At 34.8% G+C, this 18,113-nt stretch overlaps 1 protein-coding gene across 4 annotated transcripts in view; it reads right to left on the reverse strand.

Annotated features, from left to right (window-relative positions):
- LOC131057375 (uncharacterized) overlaps window positions 1-18,113 on the reverse strand; it is an 83,667-nt gene that overhangs the window by 16,428 nt on the left and 49,126 nt on the right. For 3 of the 4 annotated variants that reach the window (XM_057991536.2, XM_057991540.2, XM_057991538.2), the window contains 4 exons: window positions 15,196-15,501; window positions 6,433-6,591; window positions 4,526-4,666; window positions 4,295-4,351 (listed from right to left, as the gene is read on the reverse strand). In XM_057991536.2, coding sequence (XP_057847519.1) covers window positions 4,295-4,351; window positions 4,526-4,666; window positions 6,433-6,591; window positions 15,196-15,501 — 663 coding nt within the window. The remainder of the gene's footprint in view (window positions 1-4,294; window positions 4,352-4,525; window positions 4,667-6,432; window positions 6,592-15,195; window positions 15,502-18,113) is intronic. The other variant, XM_057991537.2, reaches the window with a different exon arrangement.

The raw sequence follows: 18,113 nt of genomic DNA on the forward strand, positions 1-18,113 counted from the left end.
GAAGCTTACACTACAAAAATTGCATAACGTGTGTTTGGATAAGTTTTTATTAAGTGGATAAACGTGAAGAATAGTGTTGAGCTTTGTATCAACACTGCCATTCATCTTAATAAGTAACTATCTATGCTTCCAAGGGTTTATCTTTATTATATCTTGCATTGTAATTTGGTGTTAGAAATAGTTTTTGTTTAGTCCTCTCTTGTGCATGTGGATCTACCAGTCTTTGTTTTCAGCCAATTAGGAAGCATCTATTATTTAGTTTACTTTCTTTCAATCGCAATCCTTTACTGGTAAATTTTCATTTGTGAGAAGGCCTTTCTGGTCCTGTGCTCAACCTCCAAGAATCATAAACAAAAAAGATAGGTCAAAGCTTATCATCAATTATTTCCTTTATGCATAACCCCATTGATGATGTCAAAAAGTGTGCATAACTATAAATCTTGTTCATAGCTTAAGGTTTAGGAGTAGATTTGATTTTCAAAGAGCTTTCCCTACTAATTTGAAGGAAGGTTTATCCTATCATGCTGTTACTTTTTGTGTTGCGTCAAAAGAGACAATTTAAAACTCTAAGACACTGCTACAAATCATAAGTTAAAACTCTTAAGTCTGAAATTCAAATAGGCAAAATTAAAATTCTAGCAATGATATTGCTGAAAAACTTGAACTGTATAGCTTCAAGACTTTAAAATGCTGTAAAAACGAATTTATATTTGATCTTCTGTACTAACAAGAAAAAAAAAATCTAGGGAAACACACAGATCTGAAATTGAAATTATAGAAGGCTGGATGACACTCAAACTTACAATACTCCAAAGAAAATGAAATTTATAGTTGTTAAAAAATAAACTTAACAGTATGTAGAATAGAACATTACTTTATTCTCTAAGGTGTGGCTACCAGACCAAATCCATGGTAATATAGGCACTTCCTTGGCCAAGACCCAAAACACAGTCTTAAACCAGTGCACAAATAATTACATTCCAAAATACCTTTGGTAATCCAAAGTAGATTATCATAATATCCCTACATGTTATCTTCCCAAAAAGATGGAAAGGCTTTTAGATCTCGTCCACATGGTAATACAACATAGGAGCCTTTTTTTAATTATAATATACCCACTTGTTATGTTCCAAAAACATTTGAAAGGCTTTTAAATCTTGTAGACAAAACGACCAAATTTATTGTTTTATGTTTTCTGATTTCAAAGCTCTTCAGATTTTAGTACTGCCCCTGTTCTGTATGAAATTTCCCAACAGTGATATCAGAGTCATATTTATCAGAACGAGTGTTTATCAATGCATGTGAGAATTACTTTAAGCAAGTTTAGATCTAAAGCTCCTTCATCAGAGTTCAATATCCTGATAGTTTAAAAGAAAACCTCAACCTTGTTTAGTTCGCTAGCAAGGGTACAATGCCAATTCCACAATTTCAAGTTGGGAATTTTGATTATTGAGGAGATCATTTGGAGAAGAGTATTAATATGGAAAGAAATATGCAATATAGTAGACAGTGGGTATGCCAAACCTCAAAATTGGAATACATTGAATGCAAAGGATAAAATAGAGAAGAAAGAAGACAAGAAAAAGGATGCTCAAGGGTTATTTCTATATTCAAAGTGCAGTAGATCCAAGTATTTATCTAAGAATTGGGGATGACAAGACATCAGATGAAGCATGGACAACGATATTTTATAAAGGAGATTTTTGGGGGAAAAAAATCGTTTCTGGGAAAGACTAGCAAAAAATCAGGTATAATCGAGATTTTTTGAAGATTTTTGCTTCTCCGTACAGTTAAAAGAACAAAAGATCATGGAATCCATTATAATTCAGCTGAAGATCCAAAGTTGGTTAGATATTCAAATTTCGATGATAGGAAGAGTACATCAAGATATTGTTATACATAAAGAAGTAGATTGATTACATGAAGTTTAAGGAAGCAAGATACAGTTAAAAAAACAGAGTATGTTGCATTAACAGCAGAATGTACACAATCAATTTGGTTAAGCGGGGTTTCCGAATATCTAGAACAAGAATAAAAAAATTCTATGGTGATATTTGGTGATAGTGGTGGATAAATACAATTAAATAAGAATCTATTATTTCATGCAAGTACAAAACAAATAGAATTGAAGTACCATTACATAAGAGAGTTAGTACAAGACAAGAAAGTTGAATTTCAGTTTTGAAGGTCAGAAGAATAGTTGGTAGACATCATGACTAAAGGATGAGAGAAGACATTCATAATTGAAGACCAAGTTGCAAATAAAAGGATTTGACATTAACTGGGAGAATATTGGAAAATCTGTTGTCAAAAAGGAACAATTTAAACAGCTGCAATAGAATGCCACAGCAAAATAACAATTTAAAACTAAGTTACCAGATTCATCTGTGCAACTGCTGGGTCCTGGCTCAGTTCGCCCAAAATTCTGGTTCGTTGGAAATTCACCCAAAATCTGCCCAGGGTTCGTATTTTGCCCTGTGGGTTCGATCAGCAGGACCCAGGGAGAATTTTGGCGCTTTTCCAGAGAATTATGATCACAGCAGCAGAACCCGAGAAGAATTTGGGCAATTTGACACACTTTTTATTTTTTTTTTAAGTTTTCTTTTTGATTCTTCTGTCTTGCGAATTCAAAAGAGTGTATTTTTCATAAGGAAAAGAATAGTGATATCACTCACCCTATACTAGATGCATGGATAACAAATTTGATTCAGATTTTCAACTGTTTATAATTTAAATCTATTGTAGTTGTGTTTCTTGTGTGTTTAATTCATTACAAACAGCTATTCACTGTCATGTCATTTTCTCTTCAAACTGGGTGTTTGGCTATGTAAGCTCTAATGCGTTAGGGCAATTAAAAGAAAGCCTAGGGTTATTACATTGCTATTAGAGACAACAAACCTGCTAGCCTTTTGAGTGTGTGTTGTGTATGCAGCTAAGCATGGGCCTTGGAAAGAAGCTAGAAGATGAGTCACGATAGTTAGGGTCTGGAATTGAAAGTAGGAGTAAGAAGATGTTGGATTGGGATGAGGATTGGAGAGCCTTCATGCAAATACAACAAATAGCACATAGCCTGGAACAAATGGCAAAACAACAAGAGCAAACAACACAACTACTTCAAATGTTGTAAAACATGAACAATTCTAACAATTCCAGCAAATCTTTACAAAATAATGGAGTAGAAGGTAGTAACTCAAATAAAATTGTCGACCTACATAGCCTATATTCTTTCCTAGAGTTGAGTTGACACAAGAAGGAGAAGAGTTGAATCCAATAGAAAATGATTTCAATGCTTGCATAGATTAAATTCAAAACTTGATCTAGATGTTAGATGTCAAATCCCATTTGTATATATTTGCTGCTGCATATATGTATATATTTTTATTTTTTTATTTTTATATGTTTTTGTACAGACGAACCCAAAGCGAACCCAAACCCACCCCCCAAAAAAATGAACGAATTTGCAATCCAGAATCTCAAACCAGAATCCGATTCCGAACAGGGACCGGCAACTTAGATTTAAACCGTAAAAACAAAAAAGCAAAATGTAAATCAGCAGAACACAAAGAACAGCTAAACACAAAAAAAGAAAGACACCAAACATAGCAAAAAGGGTAATTGTTAAAAATTAAGCAACAAAATAGAGTTGAAAAACAAAAAAGATGGAAATATGATTGAATTTGTGTTTTTAAAAGCAAAGCTATGTCTAAAGTATTAATTCATTGTTATAAGAAGGATGATTAGATGAAGATCATTATTGGGATATATGGAGAGAAAATTTCATGAGTAAGATGAAGAAGAAAGATTGGTCTTTTATAAGCTTAATTTCATGATAAAACAAAGTAGGAGATTAAATATTATTTTGATTTCATATAAAAAAATAATTGTTCCCAAAAAAATTGAAAGGCTTTTAGATCTTGTCGACGAAATTTATTGTTTTATGTTTTCTGATTTCTTGAGGTTTTAGTGCTACTGTTCCATACAAAATTTCCCAACATGTTATGCATTTGGAATAACTCTTTCATTTTATGCATGAAAGATAACACACACACATTTATATGTGTTTTTATAATAGAAAAAAGTATATCGAACTTTAATACATGTGACCAACTAACAAAAATAATACACTTTAACAATTTCAAAAACCCTAACACTAAGCTATATTAATTTCTGATGCCATAACACATACTTGTAAGCTGCAATATCCTTTCAACCAGGGCACAATGTATATAGAAGCATAATGCCCTTCAAATAAACAAACCCACATGCCAAAAAAATCATGTTAAAATAGCCTCACCTCAGTTTGGCTGAAAAGTCCACAAGCTTGATCGGTTTTGTCCATTAGGGCTGCTTCCTACATTGAAAATGACCATATGCATATTAAATCATTTACAATAATGACTGATGACAGGAATTTGTTTCCCTTGTTTATACAAACTAAAACACAATCAAATTCTGCAATATAAAAATAATGAAGATCTGCCTAAAATAAATAAACAAAGGGGAGACTCAAAACAAGAGATATTACTTGCTTGCAAAGAAACCAAAGGGAGGCCACGTCCTCTTTTGTAAAATTCAAGTTGTAGTGCTCTAACAATGAAGTTGAAACTTCTGCAAAAACATCTACTAGTAAAGCCTCTATTGCAGGCTTACGCATCTTCTTGAAGTCCTGCAATATGTTACACCACTTCTTAAGCATACAAGACATATTAGGTTCAACCAACCATTTTCCACTAAACAAAGAATTTAACAAATATAATAGCCAATGTAAACTACGTTACCCCAAGTTTCCGGGACGGGGGGGGACGGGAGGACGGGTTTCCGGGACGGCAATTTTTTTTGCCAAATTTGGGGACGGGGGGGGACGGCAAAGGGGACGGCTATATAAAATATAGGGAAAATTTAAAATATATAGGAAATTCTAAATGTTCATATGAAAACATGGATAAAGCATGCATCTATACATTATATTCATATGAAAACATGGATATAGCATGTGTATGATACTATGAAAACATTTTAGAATGCAAACATCGAACATACAACATTATCAATAGACTCAATACTCAATATGCACTCATAATTCAGAATTTCAATTCATTCACATTGTCAATATGCATATCATAATATATATTAAAGAAATAACATACAAAATGCCCAAAGGCCACACTGCTGCCATATTGTTTCATTGTCAATTGCGATATGGAAATCAAAATAGTACTAAGTAAATACTAAAAAGCAAAGTATAATATTTATTATTTAATATTTTATTATTTAGTTTATTTTCTATTTATAAATTTTAAAATTTATAATATGAATTAATTTAAAATTATAAATATTTGATATGAATTAATAAATTTAATGTTGCCTTTTAATTTTTGATAGAGGGCCCATGTTAGAAAAATAATAAAATATAGATAGTCGTATTTTGATTTCATAACTATTCAAATTCAATAATAAAAAAATTGATAGTCGTTTTTTAAATTTTTTCAATATAGAGGGCCCATGTTAGAAAAATTACAAAAGAATTGAAAATACGACTTTTTTTAAATATATTGTTCCCAAGCTCTAGATGTGGGGGACGTCTAGCCGTCCCCAATCCGTCCCCAGCCATCCCCAGCCGTCCCCCCGTCCCGGGGACGTCCCCTCAAAATTCTGACAATTTGGGGACAGGGGGGGGGACGTCCCCTGGCCGTCCCCAAGTCCCTGAAACGTCCCCGGGACTGGGACGGGGGTTTTCAGGTAGGGGACGCGTCCCCGGGTTTCGTAGAATGTAAATAAAGATAATTGCAATCAGGCCTATATAGGAACAATTATAATGACTTATCATGATGTCAATTGCAATCTTGAAGAAAAATTAGACTCTTGCAGAATAAAGGTCCTGGTTTTAGAAGTAGATAAAAAGGAGTATTTCTTAACAAATTCATGCAAAACCCGTACATAATTTGGAGATTAAGATTATGCAAGGTTGCTTCACACAGGAATCTATGTTTGAATTTTCTGCCTTGCTTTTGATCTAACTGTTAATCTTTAGGTAACTTTTGACATAATTATCATATTGATCATTTAACATTGAATACTAATGTACCCCACAAAAAGTGCAACATTAGCTGTCATGCCTAGTTCAAATTCAAAGCTTATTAAAAACTTCTTTTTTCTTTCTAAGAAATGCATCTTATATTACTCCAGAGATCATATGATTTACATCGACTGCGAATTAAGATTGAGAAAATCTCTCCAACAAAGGCAAGGAAAAAGAGCACTTGACATTTAACACTGCTTAAAAATCTTTGTTCTATTATATCCAAGGATTTTCTACTTCAAACTGAAAAATGAACATATAAAGAACAGCATGCATTTGAAATGATTATAAGCTTTAGAAGTAGAGAAAAAAACTTTTAAAAAGTACTATGAATTTTAAGGAATATATATTACCTTGTAAGTTTGGCAAGTATCATGAAAACGCAAATGTATATCATTTGCTCGACTCTCACTTGTAACTGCAAATGCTTGTTGCCGACCTGGTCCAAGAACTCCTTTCCCAGCAAAGAGACCCATGCCAAATGCCACTGCACTAGCTGAGGCTCGGGGAACCTACAACTTACAAACAATGTGTTTACACAAAATTCTCAATAACTCCAGGAAATATCACTATACTCAAAGTGTCGTGACCAATACGTACTCAAGAAGATCATCATCTTCATAAGTGATAATAATGAAACAGCTCCTTTTTTGTCGAATGTGATGGTATAACACAATGAAAAATTAATAAGCATGAAATTTCAGTTTAGATAGCAACCTTCATATATAGTTTTTTTGTTGAGAAATGTGTTGTGCATTTTGCATAAAATATTTAATATTTTGTAAATAGGTGATCCATCTTTGAGTGTGGTGCCACAATTTGGGTAGTGCAATATTTTCCTGGATAGTTGTTGCTTGTAACATTGCAAACACATTTAATATGGGAAGCACACTGGGGAAATGCATTTAATTTTAGAGGTCATGTAAAATGCACTTAATGTGGGGCCTCATGAAAAGAAGCCATCTTGGGTATTTGAATTTGATTAAGTATTTGGGTTTACCTTGAAGGTTGTAATGACTCTTGGGTGTACAAAGTCAAACTCGAGCACCCACCTTGGGAAGTATCACTTGGGTGCATCGACTACGAAACTTAGTAAGGTTTCCATAGTAAATTTTCATATTTCTCTTGCCTATATAAAGAGGGCTTGGATGGAGCTCATATGGTCATTGTGAGTGAAGCTTGGTGTATACATCTAGAGGCTGAGTAGTGAATAATTGCACATGAGATCTTGTAAGAAGCATGGAGTGAATAATTGCACATGAGATCTTGTAAGAAGCATGGAGTGAATAATTGCTCATGAGAACTTGTAAGAATCATGGAGTGGAACATGTGGATCCCAAGTGTTTTAGGATTGATCTCATGAGGGCTGCAACTAGATTACACACTATAGCTAAACAAGTCCTTATTTTGCTTGGTTTCCTCGAAGATTAAGAGTGTTTATCCCTTTGTTGGAATATCATCATTGATGTCAAAGGCGTATGGTAGCAAGATTGTTGTTGTTGTCACTGATGTCAAAAGGAATTAACGTCGCAATGATTTAATGAATGGTAACAAGCATAACTCAAGATAGAAAATTTGAAGGCAAGAACGACCTTGCATCCATGACCACCAAAGAGCTTATAAGAGGAGCTCACCTACTTGACACCAAAGCGATCGTTCTTGTTGTACTTCTAGCTCGTAGAATAGGGGTGACCAAGCTTCATCTAGAGGGGGATTCCCTTGTGATTGTCAATGCAATTATCTGTGGTAGCTCGCTTATCTGGAAAATAAGTCGTGATATTGACATGATCACGTCTAGCTTGAAATCTTTTGATGACTTCAAGATATCCCACACTCTTCGAGGTGGCAATCAAGAGGCAAATAGATGTGCAAACAAGGCTTTGAATTTGGAGGTTGGGGTGATGAGGATATCAGTGCCCGAGTAGATGCGATATCTTGGGGCTAAATCTTGATAGATAGAACCCGTTACAATTGACGTGACAAGCATTTAATGTAGAGGATTGAGTGCATCTTGGCAGCGGTACGCATTGACAGTCTGTGGTGATCGACATTCCTCTGCATTGCAGGTTGTTTTATCGGGCAGGGTGGCAGTGCTTGAGAGATGGCCAGATGTGATGTACACGCGAAAAGGGTACTCGCATTCTAAGTCACCAGGTTCAAATTCGAATTCGGCAACAATAAAATTTGGATGAAGTTCGACAAGGGTAAAAAATTCGAAAAAAAATTCGACATTAAATTCGCCTATATAAATTTAAATTATTTAAGTATATAAATAATAAATTCATTATATTATAAATATAACTTAAATTTTTAAATAGATTTGAAATACTATTATAAAATAAAATAAATTTGAAATGAAATGATCAAATATATTATTTATTAAAATTAAATAATATTTTAATCAAATTTAAAATTAATATAAATATTTAACAATGTAAATTAAAATTATTAAAAATAAAACTATATTATGAATTTATATTACATTATAATTAATTTTAAAAACTTCTTTAAGTCATATTCCGTAATTTATAATACATTATCTTTATATATTAATAAATTAAAAATACGTCATCATAATTTTAATACATTATCTTTATAAATTAAATGGTCTAAGAGGTTGAATGGGGGCTCACCACGACTATTGTATATCGGGCCTTTAAACATTATCTTTATGCATTATCATTATCTTTACTGTATCATGAATTCAGATAAACTCCGATAAATTCCTTTTTGAAAGGGATTTTTGCAGCGGGAAGCGCAGTTATCATTAAATCAATGGTTCTTATTTGTGCATGGCGCCTTTCAGATTTGTGGGGAAAAACCCTTGTTCCAGCGCAGCGTAAGGAGAATATGTTTATTCATTTCCGGATTCGCGACTACAAAATATATTTCAATTTTTAAAGCCCTAGTTTTTCTTCGTACAAATTTTGGGCCAAATTTGAACAAATTTTTAATGTTCAATTGAAATTCGCCAAATTTCGAATTCGGCGAATGTGGTGACTTAGCTCGCATTAATGGTGTGCAGTCGGGGAATGTCTCAAGGATATCGAAGGATGATATGCATTTATGAAGGGAGTTATTGTGTTAAGGAAGCAAAGATTGATCTTGGTTATTGAGCGTAGAGAAGTGAGACTTTGGCAAGATAGTGCAGGAGTGTTGGTAGTGCAGGATTGGTGTTTTGGTTTAGTGATGGAGCCGAACTTTTCTCTTAAGGCGACGCGCCCTATGGTGGCCTTTTGGGGTGCCATCTCTTATGAGCGTCTCTCAAACGTCTTTAGGTTTGAAGACTGGGATTTTCTCAACAAAGTGAAGATTGTGCTTGGTGATGAATACATGCAGGGGGAATTCAAATATCGCACTAACGTGGATATAGCATCCATGTTTACTGCGTGGGCCTTTGAGTTGATGGGGGTGGATCGTGTTCACTCGTTGGTCTCGAATGGTGTGAAGGAAGAATGGTGAGGCGACTTGGCGGGCTTCATCCGAGTGGCGAGGGATGGGAAAGGCTTTGTTTGCCCGAATGGTGTTTGGCTGCATTCATGCGAATTTCAGCCCCCTTTATGCCCGTTTCTTTTATGGAGTGTGAACTGCACTAAAGAAGTTTGCAGGGCTTCGGCCCAAATCGGTATGCAAGGAGTGCAAGACTTACATCAGGGCGTGGGAAAATGCTGAAATCTGACTGGAGCTGGAAAAATGGAGCCCCTCTCTTGGAAGGAGACTGGGCGGGGACTCAAAGCTCGGGTTCCCCTCTGAAGAAAAAACGCAGAAGGCCACGAGGCTCCAAGAACACCATGGGGGGTAGGTCGCTGTAGATTGGCTTCCCCCCGGAAGCCCATGATGACCATGTCGACAAGGAGGATCAGCGTGAGCGTGCTATGGAAGGATGCGAGAAAGGCAAGGAGATTGTGGTGGTTAATGCGCCACAGTAGTTTCTGTTTTGTTGGTTTTTGTTTCAATCATTCAGACAGTTTTTGTATGTAATTATCAGACTGTATGTGTCTTGCTTCTTTTTAGCGAGTATTTTGGTGGTCTCCGTTTTGCTGTATGACGTTTGTAATAGACTGTTTTTTTGATATATCAATATAAAGTACCATTTACCGATCGAAAAAAAAAAATCGGCCAAGGAAAGTCTGAACTAAGTTTGTAATTAAAAGAAACAGAAAATTACATTTTCAAAGGCAGCAGTTCATAAGTCACAATAAGATTTTTTATGCAGGCTGATCTTTCCTAATGTTCAAAAGCTATTAACAATGCAAATGAATATTATTTATTAGGCCGACTTACTAGCTTTAAGCGCTCCCACATAAAGACAATAAAAATCAGAAGGTATGTGTATGAAGAGGTGTGTGGTCTAGAATGTAATGTCCCCAAATTTTTATTGACTTAATTAAATTGATTGATTAAGTCGTCCAAAATTTATTTTTATTTCAGAAGGATGACTTTAATTATTTGGCTGAAGCTTTTATTAAAATTGGGCATAATAGTTGTGGGGCCCTATTCTTATTTGGCTTCCATTATTGGGACAAATTGTCGTGGTTAATATTGGCGGTTATTATTGAAGTCGTGGCTTTGATTATTATTACAGGTGTTATTAAAAAGAAAGTCAATTCAATAAAAGAGAAAAATTTTAAGGTTCCAGGCTACAAATTATTGTGGAAATATTAGATCAAATTATTGAAGAGAACCATTTAAGTTTCTTTGGCTTTTCCCATCCCTGGCATGAGCGGTGTATTTTCTTGAAACGCAAGACATTTCCTAGCATGCGTGAAGGCAATATCTAAGTGCAACTTGTTCTTTGGCAGCAATAGTCTCAATTTGGCCAAGGAATTTGTGCCAATTGTTGATGATGATTGCAAAACCACTATTGAGGTTGTGCAGGAAGGGTGGAGTGCTCTTGAAGATAGCAAAGCTACGATGGAGATCCCCTCGATGGAGGGGAAGGGGTTTGGGAAACCATGTTGCCCTTTTGATCTTTATAGTTCTACTAAAAAAAGGAGATTTGTGTAGAAGAATCATAGTATTAGAGATAAAATGGTTGTATTTAATCAAAGTTTATTGGAACAATTTGGCATCAAACATCCCTAAATTTGGGAGAGTCATTTGTTGAGTATAGTTTTGTCCTTCAGTTATTTTTTGATGTTGAGAAGCTGTTTTCCTGCTAGTGTATGGTGGTTTCTCTATGTTGTTTTGTTGTACTTTATTCCCTTATCTTGTTTATTTTACAAATGTCTAGGCACTTTCAAAATCCCATTTTACCTTAATCAAAAGCTATGGATATCTTTATGCACAACTGTAATGTATACCCCTGATTTTTTTTGTGAAAGTTGTTTGCTGATTTGAAAGATACAAGGAAAGGAAATGCACTGTTTGCTGATTGTCTTTTTCGTTTTCAAATTTCATTCATGTTCTCATTAGAATGACATTTTAAAGCATTCAACATATAGCATAGTGAAAGAGCAAGTGCATAGAATCACCAATAAATCTATCGTCTCATCGATTTCATATTACATAACATTAAAAAGTAGATTGATCACAAATATTGCAGACCTGTAGAATGCAGATTTGACTGTGAATATGTAAACAGCAAAACACTGAAAGTTTGAGGTCTAATTCATGCTCCAAACAGGGGTCTATGGAGTGTATTTTGAGCCTGCTCCAGCAACATATCAATACCATTCACTTGCAGACTTAAAAGAGCAGATTTTGATGACTTTAAATGCTTCCTAACTCTGATACTTCCTTAAAAAAAATCTTGCTACAGCAAGCTGGGCACACAAAATGAATAAGGGCGATTCACTTACAAAATTCCCATCACTTCTATTACCTTCAATACTGATCCAGACATGTTAGAAACCCTTACACGCCAAATATAGGTTGATTTGCAGCCTTCAAAACAGAGAAAATACCTTGCAATTCCCAAGTATCAATACCCAAAGTTGGACGCTACCTTCTAGGGGTAATTTGGAAATAGAAAATCAATGCCAAACAAAAATACTCATGTGATACATGAAAACTCATTGCCTAGCAACAAAAAATTCATTGAGCCATTACCCAAAACCAATTGAAATTCACTCCAAAATTAATGAGCATAAATGTGGATACAGGCATTTAAAAATGGTACGGCTAGCACTAAGAATAATAACAAATCATGCCAAACTCAAAAAGCACTCCAAAGAGGAACTAAACACACCAAAAACTGAAAACCCAAATCAGAAAACTTCATATATCTTCATCTTCAACAAACCCTTATCAACAAACTTCAAACAAACACTAAAAACTCCATCTGAAAAATCACCAAACTTCGAACAAACACTAAAAACTCTATCTGAAAATCAACAACCATGTAATATCCCCTTCTCACTAGTCCGCAGACTTTCATGGAGTTTGGCCTATTATTTAACCCTCGTAGGCCAAGGAGTTGATGAGAGGGTCGTCTTGGCAGTTACTTGTGGCTTCACATATTATTTTACATGGTTTTATGGTGAGATAATGTGTTCTCACGTATGATGTCACGTGTGCACTTTATATTAAAGAAATATTTTAATATTTACTAGAGTGCAATTAAAAGATTATTAAAAGGGGGTAATTACATACTATTTTATTAAAATGGAATCTTCTAGAAGGAGGCTGATTCATGTGTGGGAAAAGGATAAAAGGGGATGGGCCTCATGGTTTGATCATCGAATATTGGACATCTTCTTGTGTTATGAACTTGTGGAGCCAAGGGTTTCTGCAAATCATTCAGTCATTGAGAACGAGAACTCTCTTTGACAGGCATAACTAAGGTGGTGAAAGATCCTCCGAATGGTTGCAATTGTGAGTGAAGGATACTTCAGTCCATACCTGAGTTTAATGTGGTTTGGCATCAGCATTCATGCTAGAAGATTTGGATAGCACTTCAGCTCATTGGTGAATTGACATCTATGCTTGCATCTACATATTAAGAAAGGAAGGTGATTCCTTAGGAGCATATTGGAGGTGAAATTGAGGAGGTTTCATGTCAAATATCAGGTCTGAAGCAAGTTCGACCAGACCTACCAGTCCCATGATTCCACTCATAACTCCAAATTGGTGCATCGATTTCATTGTTAGAATGGAGCGCTCACTTTAGGGAAAGCCCAGGATGTTGTTTGGTGCTTGAAAGGAGGCATATAAGCTGATATTTATTTATTATTGTCCTTCATATCAGAACAGGGGCGATTTTGAAGAAGGGGTCGATTTGGCATAAGGAGAGCATAAGGAGTATCGATATTGCTTGCTTCTTCATCCTCACACCTAGGCGATTCATCCAAGTTCTTTTAGGCATTGTTTTCATTGAGATTTCAGTCATGTATGAATGAATTAATGGGCTGTCATTAGTACTCAGAAATTCTGAATATTACTTCATTGTAAGCCAAGAATCTTGGCCATTGCATAAATAATTTTTAAGTCAGGACTGCATTGAATAAATAATTAGTTGTAAGCTCTATATCTGGTGTAATCAATTTGGTTTCCAATCTGAGGTTGCATGCTATATGTTTGACAAAATGTCAACTAGCTTAATATGATGTTTGTACGCATTATTAGCTGGATAATCTACTCTTAGGTCCATTACATTGCATTCATATATTCCTGCAAGCAAAACCAAGGGAACTGCATAACACGCAGAATTATACAAGCTGTCCAGTGTCAATAACACGCAGAGTTATTCAATCTGAAAACTAGAACAGCAGATTGAAGGTTATCAAACAGCTGTTTGTCCATATTTCCTACACATTTCAGTCAAATAACAGCAGGGAATATTTCAAACCAGCTAGGATGGACCTCTCACCATGCAAACCAGATCTATAGTAGAGGGTTTTTGTCTTCAACAATCTTTGAAATAACTCTCCAAGTTCATTTCAACAGAATCTCGTTATGTGTGCACAAGCAAAATGAAAGAATGAGAGCCTAAACTTCAATTTATAGAGTGTGGAGGGAAAATTAGGGCATTCAAATTTAAAATATGTTTTCCTCAAAAACCCCCATTAAATCTTTTAAAAACATCTTGTCTCCCCACTTGCCTAAGCCTAACCTTTTGGAGGCACAATTAAAGAAATATTAATCACATAAGTGAGAAATATAAAATATCATTTTCCATCGCCTTAGAAACTTCCCACATGGCACTGAAATTGAGAACACTTCACACAGAAGTGGAGAGGGAACTGAAACTGAAGCCAAGTTCCCAAAATAGCACTTACTAAAAATAGCATATGCCAAAAATAAAAATGTTGTCGAAACACACTATAACTAAAAGCTCGATCTCTCCATAGAACTCTCAATCCCCTAACCAACTCCAAATAGCCTACAAGAACCCAAGAATAGGCTCGCGAAAAGCACAACTGACTAGGTGCAAGAATGGGACATTGCAACAACAATTTTTTTCCAAATGGGTACTCTACTATTAGTTCCTATAAATTAAATTATCCATGTGAATTTCCTACAATATAAAAGAAAATTTAATATTTAGTATTAATACATTAATTTGATTTTATGATGGTTATGCATTATTTCACAATTTATCTCTTATATTTAATTGTTTTCTTAAATTAATTTACAAGAATAGTGAGCTATGTCATACTAGTGAAAAAAATTGTTCATTAAATTTTCAAGTTTTGACCACAGGTAACTATGACAAATAAAGCAAATTAAATAGAATTGGCAGAAACATGCTAGCATCTATTATAATTGTGCTATTGTCTACTCCAATCATGTTATCATTCAACCCTCAAATGAAATTGAGCATTTCACTAAATAAAGTATTAACCATTGAAAGACATCTAGAATAACACAAAAGAAGCTTGATGACATTCAGTAGAAACTAGACTTAATGATCTGCAAATACATAGAGATGGCAGTTTTCTTCCTAGAAGTGGTTTTATAGGGCTTGCCTGCCACTACTTAAAAATATTTGTTGAATATTCTTTCCTTCAGCATATTAAAGCACTTCCAAATAATTTTGACAACTTTTATTAGTTAAAGAAATATTTTCTTTTCACACATACACCTGTGGTTTATCCCCTAATTGGTATAAAAACCATAAATAAAACATATGTGAATAATGCGACATTTAATTACTTGATAGATCCAAACCTTACCTGAGTTGCAGTTATTGAATAGACATCAGGATGATAATCTTCATTAAACAGTTCTGGAAATCTTTCTCTAATCCTCTTTCCCAACTGATACAACTCTTCTTCCCCTTCACGTGTTAGTTGTCCATTTGTTTTCCTGCCTTCCCAAGGAGATCGCCACCCGATCAGCCAAGATGGTAGTTGCTTTGACTCATGGGCATCTCCAACAACTGTGTGCCCTGCAGATTTTAAAAGCATCTCCAGACGCTCAGAAAACAGCTCTAGCTCTTTTGCTCTCTTCTTTGTGGGTGCACGTGTTCCATGCCTGGCCTGTGGTTACAACCTCAACTTAGGTGGAAGGAAAAACCACAACATAAAACATAAATGATAATTTATCTCTCCTATATTACAACAATGCACTTACACTTGGGTATCCTTGGCCTTCAACAGAAATGGAAAACTAGCAAACTACATTGTATAATAGAAAGTTTAAAATATTAATTAGTTTTGGTTTTTTATGGGATTAGATCAATGTTTGTTTTTAGTCATCTCATGGTGACCAGCTTCAACTTTTTTTTAAAAGAAACACAATTAAAATTTGACTTTTCCTATTCCCTTGGAACAAATTGCAAGTAAACAAATCAAAGACAAAATCTTAAATTTTCTGAGGATGATTAATCATTGCATGTGACCAAATGAAATCTAGCATTATTTGCATACATTATAACGTCTTCCTGACAAAAAGAGGAATTCACTGATGTATACCCTGTACTCTGCTTATTACCTACCAGGATGCATTATTTGAAATTATTTGTTAAATCTCATATTATGTTAAAATATAAAACTTATTCATCATTAAATACATTGACCATCTTCAGACCTTAATTATTTGTCCAAATCTTGAACAATGGTAGCCTTAGCGTATTTTGCCAAATACTTAACAATTATATTTCTTGTTAGGATGTGCTTTCATGATAGGCTTCTTCTCCAACTAATCACATATGCTTCTCATATATCCCCTATAAAGAAAGTTCAAAAATAAAACAAGAGAGCCACAAGATTAATGGATTCTAAACAAATTAATCTCAAATCTTATTTTTATATCAAAATTGTAACAACCATAGTTATAATCACCTATATAAACTCCATGAGTGCTTGATAACATTAAATCTTTTAATTAACAAAGGGTTAATAACCCCTGGTAGTCAGATTAGTATATATCTAACTTCGTTTATCTCTCAGATCCACACGACAATTCTTTTTTGAAATTGTTATGACCACTAGTGATAATCACTTTAAACCCCATATGCACTCGAAGATTTGATCTTTCAATTTTTGGAGGCCTCGCAGTGATTAATAATCGGATTAGCATAAGTTCTTTCAGCTTATAGATCTCTAATAAAGTAGGTAGACCAATAATAAAAGTCCATTGATATCCTTTTTCCGTTTGTGACTCTAGAAGTCTAAGCTAAAATAGTCCTAGATAAAGTGCTGCCTCATATATTGACCATCACAGGTAACACATAAAATACAATTCGTAATCCATAAAATGTCATATATCAAACAAATTGTAGTTAATTGTCAACATTTTGAATAATATTGACTATTTTCAATAATGCACTTGATTTCCAAATTGAGACTTACAATATATGACTCAGTTAATGGGTTTTTCAGGATAACTGACAAATTTTCTGCAAAGTTTCACCATTATATAAAGCAATCATCAACTGTCGTCAAGTAAAGGTCAGCTTTCACTCAGTTTTAAAAATAGTCTGGAGTCCTGTTTATTCTGAATAGAGATTAATGAACAAGATCAAACTCTACTGTCAACTTACTCAGAGCCAAATATCACTGTTAAACCCTCCCATAAATAATTTGCAGATCAGAGGAGAAATGATAATTACTACAGAGTGCACATATCAGTCATCAAACTCAAAGCATCACAATAGATCAGTCCATTGATATACATGAAAGTTTTAACAGCTTAGAGGTATACAAATGCTTTGTTCATATGAGAAGCTTGCAGATCAATTTTCCCACTGCAATCTGGATTATAGTGAATTATAACTTTACATAGTCTCTCAGTATGGCAGCACACTAGGTGATGGCAAATATTCAATCTGACAATGGATCTGCTCCTTCTTCAGGTTAAGGCAGCAGTATGAAAACCAGACTTGTTCCTTACTCAAGTTGAGGCATACGTGTATCTTCCAAGAGTGGCAAGTATATGTGAGCATGCAATTCTGATTCCTCCCTTGCACAGGTATATGTCCAGCCAGTTGCTCATGGAGATGGTCTGGGTCATCCCGTTTGATGAGCAAATGATGTCCTGTTTGCACCTCCAGCTATGAGCAGCCAAAGTTTCCTTTAATATACAAAGACAAAACAGAATGTTGATGCTTGTCTAGGTGAAGAGGTAGTTATACGTTGTCACCCCTGTTATAAAGACTTCCTGGCGTCTGCTAGTGACAGTACTGTGCCCTGTCAGTTGATGACAAGTGAGTGGCAGCCTTAATGCTTAAATAGATTCCTATCTGCAGTATAAGCCATGCCATTCTACCTTGCTAGCAAACTTAGCCCACAAATCTCACTTAAGCCTTCTCAAGGGAGTTTGTTCCTGAACTCAACTGCTCAATTGGAATTTCAGAAGTCAATTGAAAATATCCTTGTCCTCCATTGAAAGGAAAAGAACTGATAGAAAAGAACTTCTGCTTTAGCCCAAAGGGAAATAATTTAGGAATAGACTTTCTAATGATCCGATCCCTTGTTGGTCATGTTCAAAAGGGGACATGACAATTTTCATAGAATCTCATTCATTTGTCCCGTCTTCTCAAGCTTCTAACTGCTTAGAAGTAGTGCTATCTCTAGTGAAGGATGTATCCCACTCAATGTCCTCCCCTTAAATTGTGGATGTTGTGGCCCTCACAAAATTTGTTGGGGAG

Source organism: Cryptomeria japonica, chromosome 7 (genome assembly GCF_030272615.1).
Source record: "Cryptomeria japonica chromosome 7, Sugi_1.0, whole genome shotgun sequence".
NCBI classification, from domain to species: Eukaryota; Viridiplantae; Streptophyta; class Pinopsida; order Cupressales; family Cupressaceae; genus Cryptomeria; species Cryptomeria japonica.